At 37.0% G+C, this 22,848-nt stretch overlaps 1 protein-coding gene across 3 annotated transcripts in view; it reads right to left on the bottom strand.

Annotated features, from left to right (window-relative positions):
• IL1RAPL2 (interleukin 1 receptor accessory protein like 2) overlaps window positions 1–22,848 on the bottom strand; it is a 1,231,199-nt gene that overhangs the window by 3,860 nt on the left and 1,204,491 nt on the right. For 2 of the 3 annotated variants that reach the window (XM_002831949.3, XM_054544918.2), the window contains exons 9-10: window positions 16,841–16,984; window positions 10,620–10,790 (exon numbers count right to left, since the gene is read on the bottom strand). In XM_002831949.3, coding sequence (XP_002831995.1) covers window positions 10,620–10,790; window positions 16,841–16,984 — 315 coding nt within the window. Of the gene's footprint in view, window positions 1–139; window positions 778–10,619; window positions 10,791–16,840; window positions 16,985–22,848 lie in introns of those variants that run through there. The other variant, XM_054544919.1, reaches the window with a different exon arrangement.

Here is a 22,848-nt window from a genome sequence, read left to right as displayed (position 1 = left end):
TTACGAAGCAGAACACAAGGCCTTGTCTAATGTACAGTGCCCTCTAGCAGAAGCAGTGCTTACAGAAAGAAGCATAGCAACATTTGTCAACACAAATCTGCCCAAGGTTACAGACTGCTTTCAAGGAGTCACATTCAGCACATATTGTGGGGCCACCAAACAGCTCAGTACAAGCAATTTGAAAAGAGAAACTTATTTTACAGATGCATATTTTACAGGTGATCTCTCTTTTCTAAGGTTTTATTTTCACTACTTGGCAGCAAGAAAACTTTTACAAGTGAAAATGAGCAAACTTTCTTTATACCCTACAGATAAATAAGAAACTTTTAAGAGATACACATAGAATTGCCCATTTAACAATTTGTTGTTACTGTTCTTTGGGTTTTGACTTAATACATTTCAGGATCTTTCTCATGTAGTAGTTACAATGACTGTATCTGTCGGGATAAGGCAGTGTCTAAGTAGAGAGGGAACTTTGAAGAATTTTGAGTGTTTTATTTTAGAGGTTATGCATTCAGGGGAAAAAATAAGCAGTGAAATCTGCAAAAACAAAATGAAACAAAAAAAACCACAGAAATAGTAATTGAGAAGTTATCACTCTGTAATTATCACTTAGAGAACTGGTGAAACAGAAGGGAAGGAAAGGTAGGAAGTTTCAATAGAGTGGAAAAATATTTTCCCAATGTATCAACAGCTCTGACTCTTCATTTTCTTCCTTTCTTTCTGCTCCCAAAAAGAAAGAAGTTATGTGGGAAGCTTCATCATTAGAAGTTGGATCTGTAAGATACAGTAAAATAAACTATCATGCATTTTTCTCATTATTCTTTTCACCTTTCCTCCAAAACAAAACAGAACAAAACCCAAACCCAGAATCATAATATCAGTGCAGGAGTCAATGAAGATACAGTTTTACCAGGTGAATTATGAATTCATTATTAATTTTATAGAATAATTCTTCACAAAATAATTTACCAAGGGGTTACTTTGAGTAGTATTGTTCCCTAATTAATTACAGCTTGTAATTCCATTAAAAAAAATTAAACCTTGTACAAACCTTGCCAATAACACTCTGTCACATGAAGTGTACCTCTAGGAACAACAGAATTTTTATGTGTTAGTTTGTAGTCTAAATGTACTTTTATTTATTTATTTATTTATTTTTTTGAGATAGAGTCTTGCTGTGTTGCCTAGGCTGGAATGCAGTGGCACAAACACAGCTCTCTGCAAACTCGACCTCTTGATCTCAAGCAATCCTCCTGCTTCAGCCTCCTGAGTAGCTAGGACTACAGGTGCCAGCCACCATGCTCGGCTAATTTTTTATTATTATTTTTTATAGAGGTGGGGTCTCACTATGTTGCTCAGGCTGGTCTCAAACTCCTGGCCTTAAACAATCCTCTGTCCTCAGCCTTAAATGCACTTTTAAACTATGCTTTTAGAAACTAAAGCTATACCTATATATGAGTCTATCAACTTAAAGAAAAAAAATTACAACCCAGGTATCCACACTTATAAGAGAAACTGTACGCACATGTACTAATTCATTTGATTGGGATGTCATGGGCTTTGGCTTTGCTAGCTTCTTTTTGGGATGAGGAAACGAACAGGGTAACATTTTCCCTCCATTAGTATGGTTCTCCCCTTTCATCCATCTATTATATTTTGCCATCTGACAGTTAGGCAGTATGCAATATTTAGGGTTCTTGGGGCTTCTTAGAGACTTATTAGACAGAATTTACATTTGCCCCCAGAAGGAATGCCTGTCAGTACAGGTCCCGCTATACTCAGCTGCACAGGGTGTGGGAGTTAAAGGGAACCTTGGAGAGAGGGAGTGGTCCCTGTCTCCTGCATACTCTACTGGCTGTGCTTATTCTGGCAAAGCCTAGTGGAGAGTTGAGGCAACCATCCAGATAATTCCGGCTGAAAACCTCCTGTAGAAGAAAAAAGGTCTAAATTATCCTGGTTTGCCCTATATATACATTAATCATATGCACTAGAGTCAGTCAGTCAGTATATCAAAATTTTCCCTGGGTAGACACAGCCCCAGTGTCCCAAAGAAAACATGAGCCATTTGCTTGGACCCTGAACCTCGTGTTCCATTTCACTTGGTGAAAAACCAAGTGGAAGTTTTCAGATGTGAAGCCCACATTTCACTTCTTGGGATGATGATCAGTGGCTGGGCAGCAACCTCAATGTTTGGAAGCAGCTGGGGAGGTGCCTCTAAGAGCTGACTGGCTCTAAGGAAAAGAAGGCGAGACTGTGCCCTAGCTTCCATACTGGCTTGCTCTCTGTTTTTCTCCCCCATTTCCCCCTCTCTACCTCTGTCTTTATCCCTTTCTTTTTCTGCTTTTATCCTCTTTTCTTTTTACTTCCCTCTTTGTTTTCTTTCTCGCTCTTTCTTTTTACCTATCCCGTTCTTCCTCTCTATCCTATCTCCCTCTGCCTCTTTCTTCCTTCTCTTCTTAAGTTTTCTTTTGTTGTCTTTGGGAAAATATAAGAACCTAGCCATCATGGAAAACAAAAGTAAATGAGGAAGAAACCAAATAGGTAGAGTTCATATTTTTTACTTGCTAATCTTTAGCCAGGGAATTGTTGCTGGCTTCTATGAAGCAAGTGCCCCAGTTTCCCCTTCACCCCGGGGTTGTATATCTGCATCCAATGACTGTGATCTGGCGACGGATACATTAGGCCCATGTCCTGTTTTTGTATGGCTTGGGAGCTAAGAATGATTTATATATTTTTAAAGAGTTGTAAAAGAGAAGAATAAGAAGATATGATGCAACAGAGACCATATATAATCTACAAAACCTAAAATATTTACTATCTGGACCTTTACAAAGAAGTTTTGACACCCCTGAATTAAAGACCAAGGAGGGTGGTTGGGTTTGGAAAAGTTCCCAATAATCTAAGCAGAAACAGGTATCAAGTTAAGACATCGCCAGCCCATAGTTAGTAGTAGTCCCTGACAGGCAGTGGAGTTTGCCCTCATAGGGTTGTGGTTTTTTGGGAGACATTTTAGAAACCTTCAGAAAACGTTTTTAAAAGCTTGTTACCACGAAAGATAATAAAGAAACGTTTTTCAAAAAAAAAAAAAAAATCCCTAAATCCACAGCACATATGAATACTCACTAAATCTTGCCCTGACTTGTTCCGGCAAATTTAGCAACTGAGTAGCAGGAATCCCTTGAAAGACTTTTTCCACATAAAAATATAAGATATCCCTTAAATAAAAGGTCACTAAGTCATTTCTTTGCAAGCTGTGGTTTGATGTAACTTCTGATGACAGAAAAGACCAAAAGGGGCTGTGTCTGATAGCCTTCTGTTTCTCTAGACCAGTCTGCGAAACCACAGCAGATTATCAGACATGAAACAAAGCCAAGTACATTTAACCTATTCATAACCTTCAACAATGAGAGAAAGAAAAAAGTCTCCTTGAACATAGTTTTGATAGGGTGCTTAAATTGATACAATTCATTTTTTCACATTAAAAGTGCAAATGAAATAAAATTTTTTCTTTTGTCTCTGCTGGGAGTTGACAGAGTTAGGAAAATATTCTGGAATAAAATGCCTTGCCACTAGACTCTCCTTGGGATATGTACTTATTAGAGAAATGAAAAAAATATCACGCCAGTAGCACCAGTATTTGTAAAAAGCAAAGAAAGTTGCTACCTAAAGCCTTATTAAAAACAAAGCCAATTCAATTTTAAAATATCTTTCAAGGGCCGTTGTATAAAACAAAATTCTAGTGCATTTAGAGGAGAAATAGAATTAGATCTAGAAAAGTGACTTAAAAGCAAATTATGCCATTCATTAATGAAGGAAAAAGGCAAACGGAAGGAGGAAATAGAAGCAGGAAGAATGGCAGCCCCAAAAGAAATTGCTTCTAATGGGAAACATACACTTTTCCAAAAGAATTCAGTACTTTCTTAATTCTCAGGCCACTGAGTCTACTGCAGATGTAGGCAAGAAGGACATGGGAGAAAAAACTCTATATTAATGAATTTCTATGTGGTCTTACTCCTGCCTACTAACCATCTGAGTTCTCAAACTAATCAATTAGCTCCTTATAATTTATTTTTGTGTTGACACCTCCACTAATGTCAAGGTCATTATCAGCAGCATATAGGATATATTTTTTAAGAAGTTAAAAGACAAATACTTAGCCTGTAAACATAAGCATAATTTATTACTTTCCAGATTCATATAATAGTAATTTGATATGCTTACATTCACAGTTATGCACAGCAGCTATTATTAGTTAAAAAGACACACCATTAGGGTGAGACAGGATGCATCAAAACAGATAATACTTCACTAATTTTTGGTGAACATTAGCTAATTTATAGCTATCAACAATATTTATAAAACCTATAGGTTAATATATCAAGACCTAAAATCAAGCCTACATATGTTTCCTATATATCAAAGAAAAATATATTATTCACCACTACATAGTTGGGGAAAATATCACACATTTGTTATAACTAGAGGCTTACAGTGGGTTACCTTATAATGTATTCTCACTAAAAATACTATCTGAGTTTTATATAATGATTCTAAATACTAACCTACTGGCATAGTTATACACATTGACTCTATCTTGGCTGATGTTGCTAAAGATTTTAGGTCTTGATTCTGTCTCTGACAGATGTAAGATTCTGTATCTGTTGTTTGCCATGGAGACTGAGGCTACATAATGTTAACTTAGCCGTGTGTGTGTGTGTGTGTGTGTGTGTGTGTGTGTAGGAAGCCTTTTTTTTTTTTTTTTTTTTTTTGAGATGGAGTCTCGCTCTGTTGCCCAGGCTGGCGCGCAGTGGCGTGATCTTGGCTCACTGCAACCTTCGTCTCCTGGGTTCAAGCAATTCTCCTACCTCAGCCTCCCAAGTAGCTGGGATTACAGGCACCCGCCACCATGCCCAGTTAGTTTTTGCATTTTTAGTAGAGATGGGGTTTCACCACACTGGCCAGGCTGCTCTTGAACTCCTGACCTCAGGAAATCTGCCCGCCTCGGCCTCCCAAAGTGCTGGGATTACAGGCGTGAGCCACCATGCCTGGCTGGGAGCCTTTCTAAATATGTGTGATATTACTTGTCCTACAAAAACCTTTCCCACCCTCTCCCCTTCCAAATTCTTGGCTTGATAATTCACAGTTAGCTGAGCTAAATTTCTTAGGCAGGAGTTTTGTTCTCTACAGTATGAGGGTCCTAATTAATTTTGATTAGTCATTGACTCAGCAGCTAACATGAATTTGCTGAGACCTGATGACTACAGGGAATTGTGTGTATTTACAGTTCTGAGTTTGGAGGCTATATTTCTAGTAATGAATCCTGTACTTTCACATTTCACCTGTGGGTGAGTGGGGAAGCATGACAGTGTGAAGAATCCACTCTGAATGCTGTCCACATTTCTGTCTTCTTTCACTTCTCTCTTCACCTCTTCACAGAGAGTAGAGGTAGGGAATGGGACACATTTAGAGAAGATTGAAAGAAACATAAAGTGGAGAGTAGCAAAGAAAGTGAACCTGCAAAATACCCTCCACCTCTTTCTTTCTCCCTTCTGAAGCCCTAAAATCTTGTAGTGTAACTAATTCTCACTGGTGCAGCCTTAATGAATATGGAACAAAGCCACTTACTACTTACAGTCTTTTCTGTGTTTCCTTCAGTACTTAAGACAATCTTATCCTGGTTTTATACTATGTTTTTTGTTTGTTTGTTTGTTTAAGATGCCTGTTCTTTGTGCCACCCAAACAGCAGATTTCCTGAATGAAATTCTACATAATCAACTCTAACCTCTACCTCAAACTTTGATGAGAAACATTATTCTATTGACCTCAGTACATTGCTGGACATATTGAAGTACAGTTTTTTCTCTCTTGACTTTAACATGAAGGGGATGGTGGACACGTTCAATTTTATTCCATGTGAGTAAAGTTCACACAATACGTTACATTTCCATGATTGTTCATGTCACCCCTCCCTCAAACTTTTTAGGTCACAGACATCAGATTGTCTGGAAAACGATTTTATTACTCCCCAAAGACAACTTAATTAAATGGTGTCCAATCTGTTCGGCTATTAGAGGAACTAGTGGCAATGAATGCTCACAGATCCATGTACAAAAATGTTTTTTTGCATGCCTCACTTCAGAAGTGACTAGGGATCATCTGACACCAGATGTATTCTCCAGTCATTTGTCATTTCATTGTCAGCACAATCACATGGCTAGTACTAAGCATTAAAGAATTGAAGGTTAGATTAGTGAGGAAAGTCTACCAAATGCAAGAATGTAATCAGACATTATACTTTTTCCCTTAAATTACTGAAAGTCTTAGGATTCCTTCACGGAAAATTGAGCATAAAGACAAATGAAAAGATAATTTGACACATGAGGCTAAATTCATAAATATAATTTAAAAAGATGTGGCCAATAAACCATAAGCATGATAATATTTTTAGTTTTCTAGTGTATTTGTTGAATGCAATCATGCATGAACAACTCACATAGGAATCCTCATAGTCTTTCTATAAATAGAAAGGGAAATTGAGGTAAAAGCCTTCCAAGGATTTTTTTTTTCCTCTTCAAAGTCCACTTAGACATCTGTAGCTTTTTCTAAAGCTTCATCCAAAACTGGTTTAATTTATAATTGTTAATAAATATTGCATATGCACCTTTCAGCACCTTACTTTCTTACTTTTAAAGGGAAACAAAGAGTACAGGATTGGGTTGTTTCTACTTTTAGTTTTAGAATGCTATTTTCTCCATCTGACCAGTGGCCCTCAGCCTGATTCAATAACTTTTTACATTTTTGGTTTTTATTTAATCTCTACAGAAACACTGAGATAAGATAGGCCCAAGAGCATAAATGGTACTCATCCAAAAATGTCCCCAATCTCAGGATCTCAATTGCACAGCTGGGTTCTGTTGGTCACATGTCAGCTTCAGAGCACATCTGTTCATTCCTCAAGGATCCTCTAGGCCCCATGAACACAATGTGCTCTGTGTAGAGTAGTTTATACCACAAAAACCAGCAGCTGCATGGGTGAGAAAAATCTCTACTTCTCAAGTTTGTGTCTCTAGGCAGTTTGAATAGGGTGTTTTCTATCTGGCTTTCTTCTGGTTGCCTGTCACTTCTGACATTCAGATGCCTGTTGGCAACAAAGTTGCTTTCGCTATTCTCAGGGACAGATGTTTCTAGTCTGTGAAAAGACAGACCAAACTTTTACTGGAAAGTAAGAATTCTTGCCATATTTAGGCACCCAACCTGAGAAAACATAAGGAAGATCCTGGCCACAGGCTCAGGAATGGAAAGGTAGTCACTGCCAGGAAAATAATGTCCAGATCGGAACACTCAGTTTCAGCATTTAGGAAAAATATTTGCATCAAATCTCCCCATCTCTGCTGGTTCATAATGGCCAAAGGACAACATATTCCTGGTAGGGCATGGGTGGTACAGATACCCCCAGCTCACCTTGGAAAGTGACATCTTTGTAACCAAGATTTCTGAGAATTCTTGGTTATATGAGAGAGAGAGAGAGGGAGAGAGACAGAGAGAGAGATTTTCATGTACTTTTGAAACTGTGTACATTGGAAAGGTTTGTGTGTTGATGAGGTTGAATTGGAATACTGTGAGAGTAGTACAAAAAGACTGAAGATACATCAAAAGTGAAGACATTAAATATGAATGGGTTTATGCCATAGATGTCATTAATTTGATTCATAGAAAATTATTGTTGTGGATCAAGAATGATTTTATGAAGTCTGCTTTCATAGTCCTCAAAGGCCTCATTGCTAGTTTTCAGAGGAAGGAGTGGTCTTAGGTCAACATGTTTTAAATGAGATGTGAGGGACAAATACAGCTTATAATACTGTAACTAGGTTTCCCCCCCCCCCACAGGAATGTGTCTATATTTATATAGTATAAGCTGTTAAATCTGTACCAATGGTTGAAAATACAGACCATAGAAGCTTCTTTAATAACACATATACACCAAGTCCAAAATGTTCTACTCTGTCATTCACGTGTAAATCAAGTATATTATTCATATACTTCATTCACTTCCTGAATGCATGCTAAAAATGCCAAGGAAAAACTCGTTAATCCTGACACGGTGACTGCTCAGCTAACTCTAAAATGTTGATGGAAAAGAAAAATTGTCAAAGGGCCTTTTTAAGAGCCTCTGCAGGTTACACTCGCAAATCGGAATTCAGAGAACATGAATTTCCTCGTTCAGGAAGGAAGGATTAAAATCAAACACCCTCCAGTGGTTGCATCTAAAACCTGCATAGTTGTCCCAAATGGCTTACTTGTAAAAGGAGTCTTCCTGTGCACCATTGAGGACCCAAGATCCAAGCCCCTACTCAGTCTGATTTTAAAGAATTAAAAGAATTTTCTGTGGACTATAAAATCTCTGCCCATCCTGATGACATTTTTCAAACAAAATCAATAAACATCTATGAAGCATCTAATGAGCTCAAGTCTTCTGCTAGATGACTATAGGGATACAAAAATAAATGAGATATAGTCCCTGTCCTCATGGAGTTTATAATCTTGCTGGCTAGAAAAGACATAAATAGATGAAAAGCTAGTAAAATTATTTTAAAATGCAAAATGTCACAGGAGTACAAATTTACTGTCAAATAAGTGATTATACACCATGAATTCTACAGCTGGAGAGATTATTATGGACCTTTCACAGAGGCAGTGATATGGAGAAGGATAAGTAGGATTTGCAAAGTCATAGAGGACTAACATGAACAAATGCATTACAGGGACATAGAATGTATATATCAAAGGCACAGTTTGGCTAGAGTGGAAAGTATGAGTAGAGGAAGTGGTAGGAGACAAATTTAGGAGATAAATCTGGGCTGGCGAAAGATTGTAGAAGTGTTTAGCTAAGGGTTATAAATTTTATCCTGTAGTAAGTAGTGAATGATTCATTTGTTGAACACAGAAGTGACATGATCGAGGAGATGTACTTGATATTAGTGGGGCTGAATGGATGGGAGGAAAGATAAGGAAGATAGAGGGATAATTAACATTGAAGGAGTTAGATAATTAGGGCCTACACTAGGATGGAAAAGTGAGAATGAAAAAAATGCAAGGGACACTGGATTTGGGAGAAAGACACAGAAGAATGAAAAATGACTCTGAGGTATCAGGATGTTCCTTGGAGAAACAACAAATGTAGAATAGTATTTCAAGTCATAAAAATGGGATATCAGGATGTTCCTTGGAGAAAAAATAAATATAGGATAGTATGGGGAAAACTGCAGAAAGAAAAGAATGAAGGACCATGATAAGAAGCTTGGGGAATTCTTACATTTGTGGAGCAGGAAAAAATAAACCAGTAAATATTGCCTTCTTTGTTCCTTTCCATGCATTTCTAAGCGTGCATACTAATGTGTACACATCAACATACACAGACATAAATGAACTCTAAGAAAAGAGATGAACAATCAAAACCCATTTGTTTCCATTTGTCTCCTGTCAGCTTAGTGACCAAGGCAGCCTGCTGGTAATCTGAATAAATGTTATTGAGGAGCAGCATGATCTAGCAGAGTGAGAACCAAAGTCAAATAAATCTAGGTTCCACTGCCAGCTCTACCATTTGCCAACTGTTTGATCTTGGACGATTTTGGGGTTTTGCTTCCTCAGCATGAGGATATAAGTACCTACTCTCTCGCAACACAGGGTTACTGTAAAAATGAAATGAAGTAATGTATGTGAAATTATTTTATACACTGTCAAGTACTGGTAATATAAGCTTTTTATTTTGTTATTATCACAGTTGAAATTAACATGTTATGATTTGTAGTTACCAGTTCAATCTTCCCCTCTCAATGATATTAGTACTTGTATGCAAATAAGTTCTAGAACTTATATTTTCCTCAATGGCATTTTAAGCTCTTCGAGAGCAGGGACTATGTCTTAGATTTCTCTGTGTTCTCCTTATACTTTACTGTGTATGTGTATGCACTCTGGACGTTAATGGGAGAAAACTACATATTTTGACTTGAAACTGAATTTATTCTGAAAGCCTCAATATAGCTTTCAATGTGTAGCATAACTTAAAAATAGCATTCAAGCCTAGCATTCAAGTGTCTTGAAAATAATTTAAGTACACAGTGAGAGTGCTGTACCCAATGGCCTCATATACCTTTTTAAGTGGATTTTTCCATAAATCTGGAAATAAGTGACAAGCCATAATGAATAACAAGGTTGAAAGGCATAGATTCAAAGCCATTAGTGACAATAATTGTAGGTATAAGTAGACGCTCAGTGACAGAAGACTAGCTTTGGAACTGAAATATATTGAAAAGGCTTTAACTAACTTTTACAGATTTTTTTAAAAGATCATAATGCTTTTCAGGATACTAAGGCAATATAGTAAAAATGACCATTATGGCACAATTTAGAAATCATACCCAAAATATTAGTGAGAATGCCTTTAAAAATATTCAGATGCTAGAAAGTCAGAACACAGGCATATGGGAAAAATTTGGATTTAAGAAACTCTACTGTGAGAAACAACTGTCTAAATACTTGGCTCTGATGTTTGAAGCCTTCACATAACATCCTAAAAGAAACAGAACGTTTTAAACACAAAATTTGAAAGTACTTACTTCCACTTGGAATCAGGTCTCTTTCTGGGATGAAGAGTTTATATCCATAGTGTTTTTCCAGGACATCTGGCAGTACTTCAAGAGCAAACTGCTCTTCTTCAGGATTGTCACAGTCTAAAGTATCTTGGTCCACTTTTGTGTAAGAGAGATAGGCATCATATTCCTTGTTGTCTTAAACATAAAGAACAACAAAAGGGTTCTAACTATTAACAGGTTCTCTTTGAGTACTAAGAGGCAGGAATAGCACAATAATTAGTGACCGTCTTTAATAATTGGAAAAAAATAAGTCACATGCCATGTCATAGGAAATCTAATCCCTTTCAAAATAACCTAATCATATGATATGAATTGAAACTTATGCAATGGGCCACCTATAGTCAGAACAGAATAAAAGAGAGAATTATTATTTGTGACTTTCAGTGACTATATGCATTTGTAATACTCAATGATGTGTGAATGATTAGCTCAGTGTGTCTGAATGCAGGACTAAATAGACCAAAGTCATGGATTTAACCCCTTTATTTTCCAGTTGGCTTGGCTCTGTTACTTGGCCACAGACTATACCTTGTTTGCACAAATATGTGCAAAAGATCCAACAGGGGCTGGGCCCTAGAGTGTGGAAGATTGAAATAATCCAGCCTTGCTCCTGGAGACACTGTTCACAGCACATGCCATAGTTCCAGTTGGTTAGTGTTGTCATCTTCATATACAAAAAGCAGTTCATTACCAAATATTAGAGACAGCAGCTGGGTTTTATACAAGTGCGTTGCCTGTTATTCTTGTTCAGTTCATGGCCAACTAATATGACACAAGCTTCCAAGAGAAGCTTTGTTTCAAAATATACATCTGTCCAGTATTGCCAAATTAGATTTTCCCTCCACACATTTAGTCAGGGAGTTAACTGTGCTTTGCAAGTGTATTTTTTCCTCTTTTGCTGTATTGGCTCAGAGCCAGTCTCTCCAGAGAGAAAATGTGCATGTATGCATACAATTTTTTTTCCTGCAAAATGTTAATGAACATAGCTACTTGAGGTATTAGTTTCTGAAGGTTTTAGATGGGCCACATCCATACTGAAAAAGTTATAGTGAGATTTTCAAAATTCCCTTATTAAAAAAAATTTTTTTCAAGTTAATGTAGTGAGCACAGACTCATGTGAACTATTAGTAAACCCAGTTACTTACAAATAACTGCGAAAGACTGTTAAAAATTTCAGGATTTGTTTCTCAAACACATCAATATTTTCTATTAAAACATACCTAATTAGAACATATCTAAAACCTGACCAAAATGTAATTTATAAAATGAAGCAGCCACTCATTTACTTCCACCATAACCCACACCATGATTTCATTCTACATGCTGAAGGAGGAATAAACTATAGACATATGATGTGCTGTATATACCCTCTTTTAGGAGTAGATGAGACCTCCCTATCTCTGAAGTAGGATTATGTTGTTCTAATTTTAGTAAGATTTTAGCCTTCACCCCTCCCAAACAAAAGAAATTCGGGTTATTTATATTAAGATGGTGCCTGAAAGAAGGAGAAAGGGTTAATACTCTTTAGCATCTTTTCTGGCTGCAAAAGACTTCCATAAACCTTGGTTGGATTACTTGATTGCCTGGAAGCAGATGTACATGAAGGACTGCCCGGGGTAGTTGAGATCATTTCGCTTACAAGTTGGGCGCATTCCATTGTTGTGCATAAAATTCTGTTTGGAAGTGAGAATGTTCATAAGCAATGCTAATGTAAGAACCTCCTGGTAATCCTAGCACCTCTGCCCTTGTTCCAATCACGTGCAGGATACACCTGCAGGCCCCTGACTTTCTCCAGCTATAATTACTCACCTGGGACACAGAGCTGCCGATGATACACAGCTGGAAGAATAAAATAGGCCAAAGGACAAATAGCTCCATTCACATGAGCAGAATATATTTCATTGTTCTTGATAGATAGTGTTGCTGCCTCAAACTCCATAATGTCAGACCAGACCCTGTTACTCTCTCTGACTTTGATAACTTTCCTATTTCACAAACCTCCCTAAATTCAACCACTTATTAATTCATTCAACAATTATTTGTTGAGCATCTGCAATGGCTACTTGACTTCTTTACCCATCTGACCAGACCTTCTAGACTCCTGTCCTATTGCTTGTACTATGGTTATTTGTCTTCCAAACATACTAAACTCACATATTCTTGGTTCTGTCCTTACTGGCTCCACCTATATTCTGATATTGCAGTTCAATGCTACAAACACTTACCCCTAGAAAGTACTTCTATACTTACATTTTCTAAGATGTGACAAAGAGCATGCATGTCCTTGGTACGTATTAACACCCAACACATCTGGATTATAAATTTTACCTCGCATTCTAGAAGCACACCATTCGTTGAAAAAATGAATGCTTCTGGTTCCATTCATGTCCCTTTAAGATGAACTAAAGGTGAAGAGCTTATGGTGGCTGGCCAGAGCAGGAAGAAAGCTCTCAAAGACACCATGTCAGATGTCCCAGAAGCTTTAGAATACTAGCTAGTGAGCCAGCAGTGACACGGATGCTACAGTTTAAATAATGCACTTCAGCCTTATGTAGACAGCCAAGAAAACCTCATGAATAGCTGCAGCTGTTGCTCACAAAGAGGAGCAAGATAGATAAAGCAAACTCAACAACATGATGCAAATAAGGTTAACAGCAAGGCCTGAAAATAGTTTCTAAGCCAAAAGGCTGTTCAGCAGCACCACTTTTCTAGGCAAGGCTAATGAGCCTTCCTTTGTGCTAAATCATGCTGACTAAGCTCATCTGAAGAACCAGGAAATAGAGCACAATGCAGACAGAACAGTGTAAGGAAGAGGGCTGGCACAGTGGTTACCATAGGTATGCTGTTCCTAATAAAGAGAGAAGTTATAAGGAAGATAACAAAACGTTTTGTAGAATAATTTTCCTATTGTTACGTCTGTCCTTTTCTGTTATAAAATCTGATTCGAATCCTGTTCCCTATCAAGAAGCCATTCGTGTTTATAGCTCCGTTGTTCCGCAGCTGTGCTAAACAGAGTGCTAAACTCCTAGTTTCTACAGAGCAAATACTGTGTAATCTTGTTGATTATTATATACCTACTACCTACTATAGTACGTGTGTGTGTGTGTGACTGCAGTGTTGATCCAGATGAAGAATATAAGTAAATGCATCATGCATAGTCCCTGCCACTTAGTAGACACTTAAATATTTAATGACTGAAAAATTGAAAGGTTAAATAAATGAAGCAATCATTGGTGGGGTGAAATAAAATGAATTAAATTTTAAACATGGCTAAGAAGTTAAAGTTTGTTGGATGGATTTTATTTTATACAAAATCAGGCATTTTTATAAGAACTTTTAGGAAATACTATTATAGATATTGTCACAGAGCATGAAGAAAAAGCATATGGTTAAAATTAAGTTGTGTCTATGATATGTCAAAATATTTAAACAGTGAAATGAAAAATTTGATAGATTATCTGGATGACATTTGGCATTCTGTAACTGTAGATTTCTAAAAGGCAGTTAAAATTCATTTATTCATTTTCACCATATACATGTTGACTTTTTAGTATTCCACTGAAGCTAATACAGAGGTTATATACTTAAAGTCCAAGGTTCTATGCAGAAATATAAAATATTTTAACCATCCTTCCTAATGAAAACACTCGAAGTACCCTCTCCCCATAATGCATTTTCTCCCAAACAATGAATTTGGAATCCATACATAAAATTATGTAATCAAAATGCTCTATATTACTGGACACCTTTGAACCCATGAGCCACATTGCAGATAAAGATGCAAAGTGGAATATTTAATTCCTGAAAAATTCTATCATATCAGCATAAAATTAATCTCACAAATATGTACTACAACTGATCAGTTAGTCTAGGTTATTGGGTATCAGTGATGAAGGTAATTAATTATTGTAGATTAACATAATAAATTGTATAATCTCAGAGATTAACAAACTGCATATTATCAGGACTCAAAACATATTAATCACAGAAGCCTCCCTTTCAGATTTTTATTTATTTTATTCTTTTTTCTTTTAGATACAGGGTCTCACTCTGTCACCCAGGCCGGAGTGCAGTGGTGCGATCATAGCTCACTGCAACCTTGAACTCCTGGGTTCAAGCGATTCTCTTGACTCGGCCCCCACGACTATCTGGTACCAAAGGGATGCACCACCATGCCCAACTAATATTTTTTAAACTAATTTTTGTAGAGATGAGGTCTCCCTATGTTGTGCAGCCTGGTCTTGAACTCCTGGGCTCAAACAATCCTCCTGCTTAGGTCTTCCAAAGTGCTGAGATTTTGTGAGCTACTGTGCCTGGCCCCTTTTATGTTCTTTTACATAGATAATGCATCTTTTGCCTTCACAACTGGATATTTTAGCCACTTGCTGGCACCTGGGAACCAGGGACATTTCCCTCAGTAACACATTCTCTCTAGTTTTTTTTCTGTGTACAGATAAGAAGTCGAGATTTTTCAATATTAACTGTTGTATAGAGGACGAACTGAGGGTAATTGATCATATTTCCATATATATTGTCAGTGTATATAATAATTGTTGGAATAGGCCTTAATTTTTCATTAAGATATGTCTGAATAAGAGTCTGTAGTACTTTTAAATGGGCTGCTGTAATTGCTGAGTAAATGTGTAGATTTGAAAATGAGCAAATGAGCAGGCATATGTACTCATCAAAAAGCATTTCACGCCAGGTGCAGTGGCTAACGTCTGTAATCCTAGCACCTTTGGAGGCTAAGTCCAGAGGATTGCTTGAATGCAAGAATTTGAGACCAGCCTAGGTAACAAGGCGAGACCCTGTCGCTACAAGAAATAATAATAATAATAATAATAATAATAATAATAATAAATTGGCCAGGCATGGTGGCATGCACCTGTAATCTCAGCTACTCAGGAGGCTGAGGCAGGAGGATTGCTTGAGTACAGGAGTTCGAGGCTGCAATGAGCCAGGATTGCACCACTGCACTCCAGCCTGGGTGACGGTGAGACTTTGTCTCAAAAAAAAAAAAAAAAAAGACAAAACAAAACAAAAAAAACCACACATTGCTTGTAGTTAAAAAAAACAAAAATAATTTCTGTAATTTACTATGAAAATATGAAAGTCAATTAAAACCCACCCATATGATCATTCACATAATAGTAACAATAAGACCAAAATCAGATTCTTCAAAAATTTTGACATTACATCTATCACTACAAAATTAAAATCAAAATTGTGAATTTCTCTTTTTTGAGGTAAGACCACCAACTTAAAAAAATAAACAAAAGCTCCAACCTTACTTATTTTGGTACAATGAAAACTCAGTTTTAAGTCTGTCTTTTTAAAATAATGTTTTCCAAATTGGACTACTTTCTAAAAAATTTTTGGCTTACCTGTGGCATTCTATACATATTTCCAAGGCTTACAGCAGTTTCGGGATGATAACTTTATGTATAAGAAGCTACATGCCATGATTTCTTACTGATTTTGATTGGAAACATGGCAATTTGTACTCTTGAAAAAAATTAAATCATTTTAAATGTTCGAAGAAACAAAGCTCAGTACACTGCTTTATTGATATTTCACTCATAAGATTTTCAAAATTCATAAAGAGCAAATATAAGAAAATTATTAGCTACACTCTGAATTTTTATTCTTTCAGGTCACTTTTGAGAATGGTGCTATAAGTATTCAAAATATGTAGGTACATGTACTTTGAGCTTTAAAAGGATTGTCTCCATAGCTTTCAATCTGTTTCTTGCATGATTGCTTGTTTTGTAGATGGCAGCAATGGCTATAAATGATCTGTACTTAAATTTGCATTTTCTGAAAAAAATTGGAATTGATTCTTAATTTGCTTCTTACTAAGGGGGAGGGATTTGACAGCAATTGTTTTATCCCCTGAGCGACTAATGTCTCATTGTTAAACTTTTTATTGCAAATAAAGTCAAATGTATAGGAATATTATAAAAATAAAACTATTTCAAAATACATACATAGCATTTACTCAGAATATATTCTCCTCTTTTCTCTTTTTCTTGGTAAGTCTTCTAAACTATTTAAAGGTAAGTAACTTGCCATAGCCATTTACCCCTAAATATTTCAGCTTGTACTTTCTAAAAATAGGGAAGTTCTCTTACATAATCACAAATGCATGCCATTTAATGGAATTTGAACAATAGGAGACAGCTTACCATCATTAGTTTCATCAGCTCCAAAGTGCTGCCTGTAGAAGAGCATCAATTCAATGTTGTAGCATTTGTAAATGACCACCAGCAGTACAAGGAGGAGGAAGATTGCTCCCAGGCCCCCTGCAAGCTCAATTTTGTAGATTAAATCTGGAGCGAACAGAATAAACAGGAAAAGGTAATTAAATCAGCAACACTTGGGATCTTCCCATATTTCTAGTATATAAGATGTACTATCATTCTGTTTTCCTTTCCAGAAAATTCTTGCTTAATGCAGTAGCTTTGCTCTTGATACATTTGTATGAATCAAATTTTTGTAAAATAAACTATTTAAAATTTGATCAATTTACTATTAAAAGTGGTAAGTCTATCTGAAAAGGAATAGTTGCTCTCAATTCGTTTTGAACGCATCTAAGATGTCACATATATGCTTTTGCTCTAAATGTATTTCAGGGAACTATTAAAGCTACTTTATTCTGGGTCCAAGGCCAATATTTTCTTATTTCTGTTTAATTATCTTATTGGTTTAGCAAGATTACCATCTAGTACTTCTCAGGCCACAGGCCCTATTCTTTTGCAGAACAACATCATAAAATTACTTTCAGAATCAAATAAAATCTAATGAGTTTGCAGGATTTAACTGTTTCATTTAACCCCAGTAGAACATAATCCAATATAAGGTAAGCAGGTAAAATTAGCTTATCCATTTCCCCTACTTATTTGAATAAATGACTGTAATATATATGTGATATAATATGCCCAATGGAGCTAAAACAGAATGAGAAATCCAGGCTAATCACTTGGCCTCTTCAGCCAACACCAGCCTACCTGATAGCAGACTTAGGCTGCTCCCGTGGGGCATCCCTAGAACTCTGAGTATTGGAACAATTAAATGAAAATATAATGGAAGAAGACATAATGTCTCCCAGGCTCAGGGAACAGTGACTTAACCTGTAGTTAATCAGCGATATTAATAAATCTAAAGAGTGTATCATCAAAAGAGGATATGGTATCATGAAATTTAGAGAAATGGGAAGTCAGAGGAGAATTTAGAATGTGAGTTCAGCAATGTCCATAGGAAAAATACTGAATCTGAGAGACATCAGACCAGAGACGTATTTTCCACAGGGACATTATTGGTCTCATTATAATTAGATAAAATTACCTAAAAGATTACCTAACCTCCCTTTAACGTAATTACATAATTACCAAGTGACTATTTTATTACTAATTCAGCTTACCATGTAATGGAAACTAGAAAAGAGAGAGACAATCTAGTTTGTACATCAGTTTCTTGTGAGTTTAGTTGGCATCAGTCAGTCTTCCTGGATGGATCAATTCTGGGGCACTGTCAAAATCAAATTGCTGGCCATTGACAGTCTGTCACTCTTGAAAGCCAGACTGTCAACCTTTCTCTAGGAATGTCCGTTATCTCTATACAGGATTATTGCTTAAGAGAAATTAGCCAGGCTCAATATAATAATTAAGATCCATTTAGTAGTTTATATTTTATAAAAAAGAATATATATATGTGTATATATATATGTGTGTGTATATATATATATATATATATATATACACACACACAGAGAGAGAGAGAGAGAGACAGAGAGAGAGAGAGAGAGAGAGAGAGAGAGAGAGAGAGAGAGAACAGCCAATCAGGAGAGTAATAGAATGGAAATGTAAGAAACACAAATAAATGTCACTCTTTTTGAGTATGGAGAGAGGGGGAAGGATAGAAAAAGGAAGAGAGTGGGGCTTCTGTGAAGGACAAAATATGCCAACAAGGAACATTGTGAGGGCACACGCAATGAATAGGGGTAGGAGATTGGAATCTGTGTCTGTTGTGCCTGCTGCAGGAGGTGGTCTTTTAAAAACCTAAGCCACAAAATTTCAGGTAAGAAAAAAATTTCACCACATAATTAGCAGTGCTTCCTGCCCTCTATGTAAAACGTGGCTCTCCAGGAACCACCACCTTCCTCTACCTCTGCCTATGCTGGGGATAAAGCAGGCTTTCTTAAGAAATCTCTGTTGGCTGCAAATCACAATTTTTACTTGTTTTCTCACCATCTTATATACACCATCAATTATACATTATTAAAAGCCAATTTTAAATAGAGAGAGCAATACAATTTTCTTTGTTACTCTGAAAACTGACTTCTCTTTCATCTTGGGGCATTAATTGACTTGATTCAAAAGGTTTTTCCTGTTTTAAGATGTTCCCTTTATGCTATGATTTTTTTGGTCTTTCTGTCTCTCTCTCTGGTCAGAAGAGCTTTCAAATGTTTTAAAAGTCGTGGAATGGGAAGTTTTTCAGCAATTTCTATGTTATTTACAGAGTAGAGTTGCTATTAGGTAGATGGAAAACTTCAGCAGCAGGAACAATTTGTGCTCTCACGTAGCAGACATTTTTTCAGCCGTAAATTTATGGAAGAAAACCATGGTGAAAAAAGTACCTTTGTGATTTTGGGGTCCACTTTATAAAAATGTCTTTGAAAGATATTATGTAATGATGGCTGTTTAAGTTGAAAACTGTGAACCTAGACCCAGAGACTCAACCAGATTCTTTGATTCAGCCCAGGCAGTCACATCAAAAGGGAAACATCTATCCTATAATCAGAGGGCAGAATTGCCATCACCCTAATGACACCTGGATTTTCTTTTGTCTTCTATTTTCAATTGCAATTTTCAATCTCAGCAGGATCTATACTTCTAGGGACATTTACTGACTAAGAAACCGAAAGTCATTTTAGTTGGGCTGTGTCTTGTATATGCTTCACAAAGAGAGCTGTAGCAAGAACAGCAAATATTTATGGGCTTGTAACTTTTTCTAGGCACCCAAAGTACATGTGTAGCTCTTTTTACCTTCTTAGTTTGAACCCACCTATTTCTTCACTGTGAACACAAAGATCAGATATTATAGAATGGGACAAATAGCAACTGAAGCCAAGGGACTGGAGAGAGGGAATGCAGGGAATGTTTGAGCTTGCTCCTCTGACTCACAAGTTGGGAAGCAGGTTAGGAGATCCCACCTGAGGGCTTCTGTCATGGTCTGAATGTTTGTTCAAAATGCATATGTTGTAACCTAACCCCCAAGGTGATTATATAAGAGGGAGGCCTGGCCAAGCACAGTGGCTCAAGCCTGTAATCCCAACACTTGGGGAGGCCGGGGCAGGAGGGTCGCTTGAAGCCAGGAGTTTGTGACCAACCAGGTCAACAAAGTGAAGCCCTGTCTCTACAAAAAATTTAAACAATTAGTCGGGCATGGTGGTGTGTCTGTAGTCCCAGCTACTCTGGAGGCTGAGGTGGGAGAATTACTTGGGCTCAGGCGTTTGAGGCTGCAGTGCGCTATGATTGAGCCACTGCATTCCAGCCTGGGCAACAGAGTGAGACCTGCCCTGTTTCTAAAAAAATACAAAATAAAAAACGAGGGAAGCATGTGAGAGGTGATTAGGTCATGAGGGTAGAACTTTCATAAATGGGGCCTGTTACAAGAGATACCTGAGGAAACCTGTTTGCTGCTACTGCCATGTGAAGACACAAAGAAAGTGCCATCTACGCGAAATGGGTCCTTACCAGATACCAAATCTGTTGGTACCTTGATCTTGGTCTTCCTAGCCTCCAGAACTGTGAACAACCAATTTCTGTTGTTTATATACTATCCAGTCTACGGTATCGTGTTATAGCAGCCCAAATGGACTAAGACAGAAATTGGTACTGAGAAGTGGCGTGCTGCTGTAACAAATACCTAAAGTTGTGGAACCAGCTTTGGAAGTAGATAATGGATAGAGGGTAGAAGAGATTTGAGGTATATAGCCATGAAAAGAGCCTTAAGGGCAATTCTGGTGAGGGCTTGGAAGAAGAGAGCTGTAGGGAATTCCTCAGTCATCTTAGAGATTGCCTAAATGGTCGTGATCAGAATGTTAGTAGAAATATGAATGGTAAAGGCCATTCTGATATCTCAGACAAAAATGAGGAATAGGCCCCTACCAGACATGAATCTGCTGGTGCCTTGATCTTGGACATCCCAGCCTCTAGGATTGTGAGCACTAAATTTATAATGTTTAAAAATTACCCAGTCTAAGGTGTTTTGTTATAGCATCCTGAGCAGGCTCAGAAAGTTTTCTATTCAGGTATGGTGGGACAGAGTGAAGCAGCAGCACTGAGAATGAAGAGAGAGAGATTCAATGATATGCCTCTGTTTTATGAGAAAGGAAGTATGTGCAGAGAAATAGAAATAATTATCAGAATTTCTTGAACCTAAGTTCAGACTCTTAGCTCACCAAAGAAAAAATTTAAGACGAACTTCTTACTGAAATGCTAGTTGCACTTACTGGCAAATTGTTCACCTGAGAATAAGGAAGTGGTAGGTGCAGACAGAAGATACATAGGTAAGAAGATGGATAGGTTACAAAACTTGATCCTGTTAATTGGATATACTAGATGTGAGTTTTCATTTTACAAAAGCCCTTTTCACTTAATGAAAGGATGCATCATGTTTCTTCTCCATAATGATCACTTAAGGCATTTTAAATATTTGACTTACAGCTCATCAAGAAGTTATTGTTCCATAAAACAAGCCATACTAGTATTCCAAGTAGGAATACTACTGCCAATGAGGCCAGGCTATGATGTGATAAAGCTTAAAAGGTCCAACTCCAAAGGAAATATCTTAAGTTTCTCAAAACAAGCCAGAGCTTGTTCTGACTTAAAAAAAATATGACAGTTCCATAAGGATTATTGCTCTTTCTTGGGCTTCCACTATATTGTCAGAAGCTCCTAAGGAGACCAAGTGAGGGAAGATTAACTGCATACTTTTGTAAAGCACAATGAAATCATTTAACTGCTACCTAGAACAGAGAGTACAAACTGGTATACTATGGGCCAAAAAATTGGTTTTGTTGGATCATACAATGTTTCAAAAATGAATACTAATATTTAAAAATTAAAAGACATCATATCCAGTCTTTCAGCTTCACTTGAAAACTTCAAAGCTCTCATATCCCTGGGCATACATTCCAGCAAAAACAGCAGTAATCTTATAGAACAAAGTAGTTGTTGCCCTTTTAAAGCAAGGCATGTTTTCTCTGGTCTATGCTTTGATTTTGTCTAATATCCAGCCTTCTTCTTTAAAAATTCAGTATTTTCCTGGGACCTGAGGTCTTTGAGTTTGCAATCCCTGGAAAGTAAACAATACTTGAAAAGAAAAAATGCATTTAGCTAATCCAGGGCAGACATTAGTCATGACAAAATCACAGATCAAATCTTCTTTTTATCAATCCCTGTTATCTATTGCTCACCTGATTGTGCTTGTCCTCTATGAGGAGAATTTTCATTCAAGAAATAGTTTTGAGCACTTATTATGTTTTATGCACTAGAGATACAGCAGTAAATAAGGCAAGAAAAGTTCCTGTTCTCCAGTATTCTATATTTTAGTGGGGGAAAGAAAACAAGAAGCAAACAAATATGTAATACAATATCCAATAGTAATAGACAAAGTGAAAATAAGTAGAGACAGGTTAGAAGAAAAAGAAAATGAAAGGTGATATCATTTTATATAGGATGGACAGAAAATACCTATCAAGAACGTAACATTTAAGTAGAAATCTGTATGAAGGGAAGGAGGGAGTCATGGAGACAGCTGGAGGCAAAAGTGTTCCAGACAGATGAAACAGCAAGTGCAAAGGACCTGAGGCAGGACTGTGTTTGGTGAACATGAGAAACAGAAAGCAGGCTAGTGTGTATAATGTATGAGGAAAATTGTGGTAGAAAATGAGATAAGATGTAAGAACAGATTGTGTAGTGCCTTATAGGACACGGTAAAGATGTGGGATTTCATTCTTAGTGGAAAGGGAAGGAACTGTGAATGGAGGGTTCTGATCAGGGGAATACATGACCTTACTTATATATTTAAATGATCCTTCTGACTGTTGTGATAAGAATAGACTGTGAGAGGAAAAGGGTGGAAGCAGGGAGACCAGTTAGGCTGTTACCATGATCCAGGTAATTGGTGC

Source organism: Pongo abelii, chromosome X (assembly GCF_028885655.2).
Source record: "Pongo abelii isolate AG06213 chromosome X, NHGRI_mPonAbe1-v2.0_pri, whole genome shotgun sequence".
Classification (NCBI taxonomy): domain Eukaryota; kingdom Metazoa; phylum Chordata; class Mammalia; order Primates; family Hominidae; genus Pongo; species Pongo abelii.
Note: the sequence above shows the minus strand (reverse complement) of the source record. Positions and strands in the feature narration are given on the sequence as shown.